The sequence below is a fragment of the Apis dorsata genome, unplaced genomic scaffold (assembly GCF_000469605.1).
Source record: "Apis dorsata unplaced genomic scaffold, Apis dorsata 1.3 scaffold_88, whole genome shotgun sequence".
NCBI classification, from domain to species: domain Eukaryota; kingdom Metazoa; phylum Arthropoda; class Insecta; order Hymenoptera; family Apidae; genus Apis; species Apis dorsata.
The window spans coordinates 540,700-551,030 of record NW_006263386.1 but is presented as its reverse complement, the minus strand read 5'-3'; the positions used below and the strand labels follow the sequence as shown (position 1 = coordinate 551,030).

At 21.4% G+C, this 10,331-nt stretch overlaps 2 protein-coding genes across 3 annotated transcripts in view; both read right to left on the bottom strand.

The window, feature by feature from the left end:
- Window positions 1-2,595: 2,595 nt before the first annotated feature.
- The window catches only part of LOC102672972 (eEF1A lysine and N-terminal methyltransferase homolog), a 10,276-nt gene continuing 2,540 nt past the window's right edge, over window positions 2,596-10,331 (bottom strand). The window contains exons 1-9 of one of the 2 annotated variants that reach the window (XM_006611447.2): window positions 5,772-5,847; window positions 5,329-5,509; window positions 5,127-5,249; window positions 4,790-5,006; window positions 4,502-4,720; window positions 4,005-4,264; window positions 3,561-3,928; window positions 3,295-3,476; window positions 2,596-3,178 (exon numbers count right to left, since the gene is read on the bottom strand). In XM_006611447.2, coding sequence (XP_006611510.1) covers window positions 2,645-3,178; window positions 3,295-3,476; window positions 3,561-3,928; window positions 4,005-4,264; window positions 4,502-4,720; window positions 4,790-5,006; window positions 5,127-5,249; window positions 5,329-5,420 — 1,995 coding nt within the window. In that variant the 5' untranslated portion in view covers window positions 5,421-5,509; window positions 5,772-5,847 and the 3' untranslated portion in view covers window positions 2,596-2,644. Of the gene's footprint in view, window positions 3,179-3,294; window positions 3,477-3,560; window positions 3,929-4,004; window positions 4,265-4,501; window positions 4,721-4,789; window positions 5,007-5,126; window positions 5,250-5,328; window positions 5,510-5,771; window positions 5,848-10,331 lie in introns of those variants that run through there. The other variant, XM_006611446.2, reaches the window with a different exon arrangement.
- The window catches only part of LOC102673189 (N-alpha-acetyltransferase 60), a 3,837-nt gene continuing 2,895 nt past the window's right edge, over window positions 9,390-10,331 (bottom strand). The window contains exon 2 of the mRNA XM_006611448.2: window positions 9,390-10,089. Within this exon, the coding sequence (XP_006611511.1) occupies window positions 9,512-10,089 (578 nt within the window). The 3' untranslated portion in view covers window positions 9,390-9,511. The remainder of the gene's footprint in view (window positions 10,090-10,331) is intronic.

The window sequence follows — 10,331 nt, the reverse complement described above, 5'->3', positions numbered from 1 at the left end:
TACACATTTTTCTCGTCGTCCCGAAAGCAATGGCACCTGCTGTTTCTCCCCTACGACATATCGTTTTCGTTATTCTAACCATTCTTTTTCCTTCACAATTATTTACACTTCCCAATTTTATATTTTATACAAATTGTTTTGATTCGTTGTTTCTTTCTTTCTACGTTCAAATATTAATCATTTTTCAATCTCTTCAACATTTGACACTTTATATCTGATTTTTTTTTTCTTGCGATCTAGATTTTGATTTTAAAAAGATAGTGATAATTTTTTTTTATATATATTTATTCTTTCGCTAACATTTCTAAAAGCGTTATAACTCTTCGATTTTCACTCGATTGAACTCCTTTTAAAATTCAGCCCCTTTTCAAAGATACAAAGAAAAATGTATTCTGTATTCGAAATGCAGGGGATTCGTTTTCACGACTATTCATGGTCAAAACTCCTTAAAACGTGTATAAATTGCCAGAGCATAGGAGTACAATGGTATCATCAAGTGATCGTTTGACTTATTTATTTCGTTAATTTATTCGGACAAGCGTGGATGGTCCAACTAGCTGCTGTTTAGAATCTAGATTCTGAATAGTCTCGTTTACGTTAAGTTATATGTGTATAATCATTGAACACCTTATTGTTTATAGATAAATTATCGTTTATTATCAGCATTTTATATTGCCGAATGTTTTTGAGATTTTCGAAGAATTTTTTTTATTTTATTTTTAAATTTATTTAAATTCTTGATTATTATATTTATTGGTATAATTATTAAGGTAATTTAAATGTACAGCCTGTTGAATTTTAAATTGTAATAAGATTAATAATAAAATTGCTCGTAAATTATGTTACATAAAAGTTTAGAAAAGAATCGAATACGTTCTCTTAAAATGAATCACATTTTTAATGTCATAATCAACAGAGTTCATTATTTTCTATAAATTAAATCAATTAAAAAAATATCAAATGATGATTGATGAAATTGAATCATTATTAATTCTGAAAAAGAGGAGATAACTTCATTATCATTCATCATTTTCATGATGAATTATCATGATCTTGTTTTCACTAATATTCTGTGCATGCATTAGAAGTAAAATGTTAACTTGATATATGAAATTTTTTAATAAACAAAAAACTTATCAACAATAATTGCATAATATTTAATAATTATTTGTAATTTTATATATATATATATTATAATATATAAAACACTGACTATAAAATCTGTATAAAAGACAATATTCGTTCGTGTTCATCGCGATTTGTATTAATAGCACGCAATCGTTATAGAACAGATATATTGTGAACTAAATTCACATTTCCCGCTATTCTTTTGATTTTTAATCGAATATATCGTAACATCAAAAGTCGCACTGTTATTTACTTTGCTTTATACACTATTTTCGCGTGACATTTTTCCCGTTACCAATACGAACAAAAAAGCAATCATATTAAATAGATAAGTTTCAAAATCAAAGCATGTATTCTATCTATTAAAGCTAAAAATTATAAAATCAATATTACTACAAATAATGAGAAAAAAGAAGGAAGATTAATTATTATTTAAAACATTCGAAATTTCAATGTTATAATTTATATTCCTATATTATTATTATTATTAATATTATTACAGTAATACTGATAGTCATATCTTTTTGCAAAATATAAAAAAAAAATGTACATCCAAAAAATATCTCTTATGATACAAAAATATAAATATATTATATGAAATATGTATATAACATATAAATATAAAAAAATAGAACGATATGTATGTTCATTACATATAAAAATCTAAACGGATTTTTATTTATATTTTAAGAGAAAACAATAAAATTAATCAGTTATTGAAATGCTTTTCAACACATAAATTTTATGAAATAATAATAAAGAAGGAAAGCAAATAATAAAAAAAGGATAGAAATAGGTTAAAAATTGTGAAATTAGCGCCATCTCCAGAGTGCCGCAAATGAAACACATATAAATAAAGAGAGTAAATAGTAAAAAAAGGATAGAGATAGAGTAGAAATAGACTGATGCTGCCATTTCTTGGTACCTTTAACATGAGTCAAAGGTAGGATAAAGTAGAGTAAGAATGAAGGACAAGCGCCATCTCTTGAATATTCTTAGAAACGATTCTTTGAAGAGTTTCATTGATATGATGAGAGATGGTGCTGATTGTCAATTCTTATTCTATTTCTATCCTTTTCTATTATTTACTTTCCTTGTTTGTATGTTTTATTAGCGGCACTCTAGAGATGGCACTGATTTCATAATTTTTAATCTATCTCTGTCCTTTTCTTTCTATTTATTTTCTTTCTTTATATTTATTCTTAGCACGTAATTACAAATGAAATATAGGACATCAATTAAAGACACTTTCGTCATTTATATTTTAAAATACATAATGCATTTTAATTATTGAGAAATATAATATGAATATAATATGAATGAAATAATAAAAAAAAACATATTATACAAAAATATATATTTTAATTTTATTATTTTAATATTTACAAAAAATTTGAATATATATATATATTATTATTATTATATATATATTATTATATATTATTATATATATATATTATATATATATATATATAAGATCAATTATCTTCTGTTTAAAATTTTATATTCAGATTTTTCATAAAAAGAAAAAAGATGATAAATCAAACATTTTTACATCATTTGATAATCTTTTTGCATATACTTGTTCGTTTAAAATCGATACAGCTTTTTGTAATATATTCTTCCATCCATCATCGTCATTTTTATTTATAGAACATATTATAACTTCATTTACTTCACCTTGCACAGAATAACATATCATAGATTGAAATATAGATTTTAAATCATTTTTCACTTTTTTTTTAATATTTCTATCTCGGCTGACTAAGTTTAAAATAAAAAGACCGCCATCCATTAAACATTCTGCAACTGATTTTATAATAGATATTTCTAAAAATTGTTTAGGTGGACAACTCATTCCAACTGTAGTATCTTTATTATCTACATCAAAAAGTATAGCTTTATATTTTTTGCCATTAAGTGTATTTTCTTTGATAACTTGAATACCATCAGCAATTTCAACTTTCATTCTATTGTCAAGAATAAGACCAAAATAATCAGTTGCGACTTTTAACATCTTTTCATCAATTTCAACTGCAGTGATTTTTAACTACAAAATTACAAATATGTATTTTATTATATATTTTACTATATATAGTATGAATAAATTAAATAAATTAAATATTAAATTAAAAATTTAATAATTAAATTATACTATGTACATACCTTAGGAAAACAATTATATAAAAAGGTACACAAACCACCTCCGCCTAAACCTATAATCATTATTTCGTCATATTCTTTAAAATTTACTGCAGCACTAACACCAATACTCATATATAAATGATAATCACATGCTAAGAATCCAGGATCAATAACTTTTTTCATTTTTCCACGTCTAGATTTAGCTAAAAAGAATTATTTATAAATAAAAAATTAATTAATTAATTAATTAAATTGACTTTATTAAATCAAATAATATTAAAGTATACCTTGCTTAAGACGACCTTCACTCTGTATAACATAAGGATTATTTAGAAAAATTAATCTCCTAAATTCACTACCATCTCTTTCAATTTCTTCAATAACAAAAGGACCACTTAAATCACTTTTTCCTTCATAGCATATTGTTCTAACCCCAACATCAGAAGAACCCAATGATAGAAATGGAATATCAGTTTTTCTAGATAAACCTTCCGGTGCCAAATTTAAAATACAGTCTTCAATTTCATTTTTTACAGCATCCCAACTTTCAAATTTGTGTTCTCTGCATAATGTAACAATAGCAAGTCTATCACGTTGAGAACTTTTAAGGACTTGTTGTCTACCTTCTTTTGTACTAAATAACCAATCTGTTTCTCTAATAAATAAAGTTTAAATTTTATTTTACTTATATTTACAGTTATTAAATATTTATTAATTAAATATAAACTTACTTTCCTTGTGGTACTATAAATGCTGCATAAGTTTTTGTACCATGTACTTTGGGCTGATCTAAAACGTAAATTGTATAACGTGGATGTTTATTATCAGGACTATGTAAATTTAATGAAATTTCTCCAATATCAGCTACACTACGTTTTTGGAGATTATTAAAAATAAATGAAGATTGTTGTACTGACAGAATAGCTGATATTATATCATCTGTTGATGATAATCGCTTTGGTGAACCATCAACCAATGCTATTTCCAGAACCTATTATAATTATATAATACTTATTTATTATATTACACATTTTATTGTGTAATAAAAATTAAAAATAAAATTACTTCAAATAAATATTACTAAATATTAAATATTTTTTCATATATAAATTTATATAAATTTATATTATATATATATAATAATTTTTATTTGATAAAATTTGACAAAATTTAATAAAATTTAATTTATAATATAATAAAAACTTGTTTTTTATAATATAATGCTTACAGTCTGTGACAAATTTGTAACTTTTGTAGCAATCACTGCAAAAACTGGAATTGAACTTCCATCTTCCATTCGTGTCTTTTCTTCTGCTTCATGACAACGTACTATACGAAACATAAATCCATTACTTGGAAAATAAGATAAAAGTTGTTTTAAAATATATTCTTGTAATAAGGAGATACATATATATCTGCCACCATTACGTAAAACTCTTGTGATTTCCTATAATGAAACAAAATATAACAAAAATTATTTATTCATTCATTACACACACACATATTATTAATATACCTTAAAATATTTATTAATAGTAGATACTGTTCCTTCCTTATTGTCTGGCATAAGAGCATCTAAAGTACCTTTATCCAAAATAACATTAAATGTATTATCAGGGTATGTCATTTGTGTAGCATCCATATGTTCATAAACTAACTGTGGTCTTATTGATGCATTAATATCACACATTTGTTTGATAACAATATGTGATATATCAATATTTGTAATATTTCTGTAACCAAAAAAAATATTAATTGTTAACAAATAATTTTATATAAATTTTTTTATATAAAAAATCAAAAAATTTAATATAATTAAATTTAGTAATAATAATAATATAAAGATTTCGCACCTATAACCAGCATCATATAAACACATACTAACAGTAGAATTACCACAACCAACAATTAAAACATTGTCCTTTATTTTTATATATTTTAAAAATATACTACGTAATTCTGGATATTCTCCATACCTAAATAAAAAGTAGAAACTCAATATATTTAAAATAAATATATATTCAATAATATATTGTACATACATAAAATTCATACCATTCAAAATTCTTTTTACCACGTTTTTTAAAAAATGTGTTCCAATATTCAACTTGACTAAATTCTTCGTATGATTTTGGTAGCAAATTCATATTTTCTATATTTTAATTTACAAATTTGATAACATTTAAGTTATTTTTAAAATTGGATTGTGTGACACTAAATGATTCCTTACATTAACCTAAAATAATACTATATCATCCAAATAATACTTCATCAACCTCAATATATTTTAATAAAGACAACCAAATTATAAAGATATATTATTAACATTATTTGATTTATATTTCTGATTTTTGAAATTATATTTATATTTGTTTTATCAATATTATTCTATTTATAATTATAATATTATATTAATAATAAAATAATAATAAAATAATGAATTACATGTAAGCTATTTACAGATATATACAAAAATAAATATATTTTATGGAATTTACCATAAGAAAAATTAAATGTTTTTAACGTGTTTGTTAGATACAAGAAATATATATTGAAATTTATTAACAGTCAATTTTCATGTAAATATATGATTAAAGGCGAACTTATATATATTATCATTAGATTTATATCGCTGATCTATGACAATACAATATGTTAGATAATTTCTGTCCGAACATTTGTATATTAAGTAATTAATCGAAATATATATTATATTTCATTATAAATTTATTTTTTTTTTTTTGTTTTTGAAAAAAAAAATTTTTTATTATTCTTAGATCAAATTAATCCATTTATAAAAAATTCTTTAATTAAATTCTTTAATATTAATAAACATCTAATATCAGCTTTTAAAATGTTTAAAATTTCATCATTTTACAAAAGAAATTTTAATATGTGTATTTATATATTACGAAAAATTTTTGAAATTTTCCTTTAAAAATATTATTTAATATTTATTTAAGTAATATTATTACTTAGAAATAATAAGAATAGTAAGAATAAAATTTATATTCTTATATAAGCGATATATTTTTTCAATATATATAATTGTTTTCAATTTATATTTTTCAAATATAATAGATATCTTTTATGTAACAGTAAGCTTCCTAAAAATTTATAAAATTATAATATAAAATTCATAAATAGTAAAAAAATTTAAGACGCTTCAAGAAATGTTTGATTTAATCAAAAGAAAAAATACCAAATACTCTCGATTTCTACAAATATTAATATATTTTTAATTCTCATTTTTATTTTTCGTATTTTATAGTTGTAATTAAAATAATATTTTTCTAATATTTTTTTTTGTTATTAAATATTTTTTATGATAACAATAACAAACACGTAAAACTTGTAACATGTCAATTTATTACAAACAAAGTCAATACATAAGTATGTACAACTACTTTGACACATTTAATATATATGTACATTATGTATAAATAATACGCACACACATTCATAACTCACATTCATATATGTTAATATAAAAGCTTTTCTTTGTTTGAATATATAAATGTAAACAATGCTGTTATTTTAACTAACTGACATAACAATAAAGTATAAGAAGATATAAATAAGAAGTTAGATTATTTGCAATTAAAAAATACATGCACAGCCTAAAACAACAAGCAATTCAATGTATTCTATCACCATGGAAAATACTGTATTTGTTATATAATAATGCTGAACTAAATCTTCTCTAAAATCTTAAGTTATAAAAATTTTGGTCTAAATTTTCCATGTAAATTTTTAGTTTCAGCTTACATAAAAAAAAAATTTTAATGTTACATAAAAATATATGCATATCTTATATACTTCAATTTACTTGAGTATAATAGATTTACAAATTATAATTTAGTATAATATAAAACTTGTAATGTATGTTATCCAACATTACTTAATATCTAGTAACATTTCTTTAATATTCCGCATAAAATGTAATTATATAAATTCAGTTTCATTATATACTTATTAATTATTCTTTTGAATTGGATCTACTTAGTTTTATATTTTATTATTAAACTATTTATGTTACAAATTTTTTCAATTCATTTATTAATAATGTTTTTTTTTTCTTTCAAAAATGGACACATAAAGATAAAATATATTTTAAAAATTGTAATTTTGCTAAAAATTTTTTATATTTTTGAAAAAAATTTGATTTAATTTAATTAAACTAAATAAAAATACATAAAATTTAACATATAATAAAATTAATTTTATGAATATTTCTTTTTTAGTTTACAAATATAATAAATTTATTTCTTTTTATATACTATTATACATGTTTTAATTTAAAAGCTTTGTTAAAAATATAAATTAATTATATTTTTAATTAATTAAGTTGAAATTAAGTTGGATTATAGTTTCAAATAGACATGTTTTGTATGATAAAATGATTAATTTGTGAAGGCAGATATAATTGATTCATATATTAAAATATAGTATAATTTAATAGTAAATAATTAATTCAATAACTCAATAATAAGAAAACAAAATTAAATAAAACTAAAATGAAAATTATTATTTTATTAAAAAATATTACAAGATTACATATTATAATTTAATATCTTATATTATGAACAATACAAATTAATAATTTTTTAATTAAATTAAAAAATTGAATGTTTTTAAATTAAAGAAAAATTAATTAAATATATCATTAATATAACTTATCTGCCTTATTTTGATATTATGAACTATCTGTAAGAATATATTTTCAACTAATGATTTAATTTTTATAAGAATTGCAATTTATTCATTTTATTGAAGGAATTATTTATTTTTTCTCTTATTTTTATTTTTTCAATAAATTAATAATTTTTAACTACAGAACAGTAAAAACTGATCAATCTTAATATATTTGAATAATTAATAAATAATTTTTTATGAGGAATAAAAGATATCAGAAAGAAATCCTACAATTACATTTTTATATTAAAAAATATCTACATGGAAAATAATTACTTTATTGAAGCATTGAAAAAAATGATTTTTTTTTTATATATAATAAAAAAGCTGAGGTGGTATGTTATCAGTCTCAGCTATTTATTAACTATTATAATAATCAGTATTGCACTCTCAGTTATGATCAGTTATGAATTTGAGGAGCTTGAACAGGTCTCTGATGATGCTTAAACTGGTGACGGGTAACATGGCCCCAGAAGTCTGTACTTCTTATACAAAAGATATTTTTTCAAGAATATAGAAAAAATAAACAAATTATTTAAAAGTTAAGAAGAAAAATAACTTAGTGACAGTTTGATACAAAGAAGCTTAAGATTAAAATTAAAAAAAATATTTTTATTAATTTCAAAATTGAATAAATAGGAAAGTGACATTAAAAATAAAATAGATATTTACAAAAAAAATCTTAAAATAAATGAAAAAAAAAATAATATAGAAAATAATTCATTATATTAAAATAATAAATTAAAAACTTAAAGAAATGAATACTTATTTTTGAGAAAAATATATTTTGAAAGTATTCTTTCAAAAAAAAATGACTAGTATACTAGGAAAAATTATTTAAAATGGCTAAGATTTACACTTAAAATGATAAACATAAAAATTGATAAAGTAAAAACAATAATAACTGTCTACATAAATAATTAAACTATTATTTGTAAATTTAAGAATTACAGATTATATTTTAATTTATAACAATAATGCATATAAGAAATGATTTCAAAATTTTTTAAACATTTACCCCGTCACCAATATTTTACTTTATTTTGCAATAAATTGTATTTTTGATGTTTTCTGAATATGTTATATTCAACAAAATACAAATCTTTTTAACATGCAAATATTGTATTCAAAAAGATTTTTAAATATAAATATTTTGAACCGATCAAATGCTCTGGCAGTTAAAGGCTTTATTCTTAATATTTATGTTATTTATCTTAAATCTTAAATTATCAAATTATTTAATAATATAATCCACGGTGAAAGAATTACAAAATTTGATTCTGATAAAGTAAATACAATAAAATTTTGTTCTATTATATTATTCTCAACTGAATAAAAACTGATACTTGTTGATTTAAGTATTGTCATTTTAGTAATAAATTATTTTTCACAAAATTTTCATAAAATTGTGAAGACAATTATAAAGCTAATAATTTTATTGCTTAAGGTATAATACCCAAATTAGCATACTCTATGCAACATGTATTTCTTTAAAAATAAGAAAAAAAATATTTGGTTTAACATTGGTATTCGTCATAAAGTATCATCTATGATATGAAAGTATGGTAGTAACCCAAAGAAGTCGTTGCCAAATCCAACGGGGTATTCTGCATGGTCCAAGACTAGCCATTGCACTGGCTATATGACGCAACCAATCCCGAATACCGCGTGGTGCATGTCCTCCATTGACATAGAGAACATAAGTAAAACCATCTTTACATTTGCCATGAATTACATAATAATAAGGTAGAAAACTATGTAATCGAAAATGACATCTTTGATAAAATAAAATAGCTGGTGCATTGCTAGATAATACATGCAGGAAGACTGCTTTTACGGAAGAACGTTCTGGAGCAGTGACATGTGCTAATAATTGTTCCAATAATAATGATGCAATCCCATTTCTTCTATATGCGCGACGGACACCTAAGCTAAGAATATAACCAACTAAACAATCATTTCCTAAACTTGAACACAAAATACCACGATCTTCTGTGTTCAATTTAGCATAAGGCTTTATTTCCGCGACAATGAGTCCAATTATTACTCCACCATATACAGCTGCAAGTGCATAAAACCGTGAGGAACTTGTTATATCTTCATACCATGAATAAGGATAATCTATGACAAAATAAATTAATACTTTAATACAAGTATTAATATAATACTTAATACAAGATAAATAATTTATAAAAATGACAAAATAACATGCATAATTATATCAAAAATCTTCATTCTTAAATTTTTTATTATTCAACAAAAAATTTGTAATACATTTACTAATTAATCCTTTATGGTCTTATTTATTATTTTTTCAAAAATATATTTATGTAAATAATATAATTTTTATTTTTAAATATTTA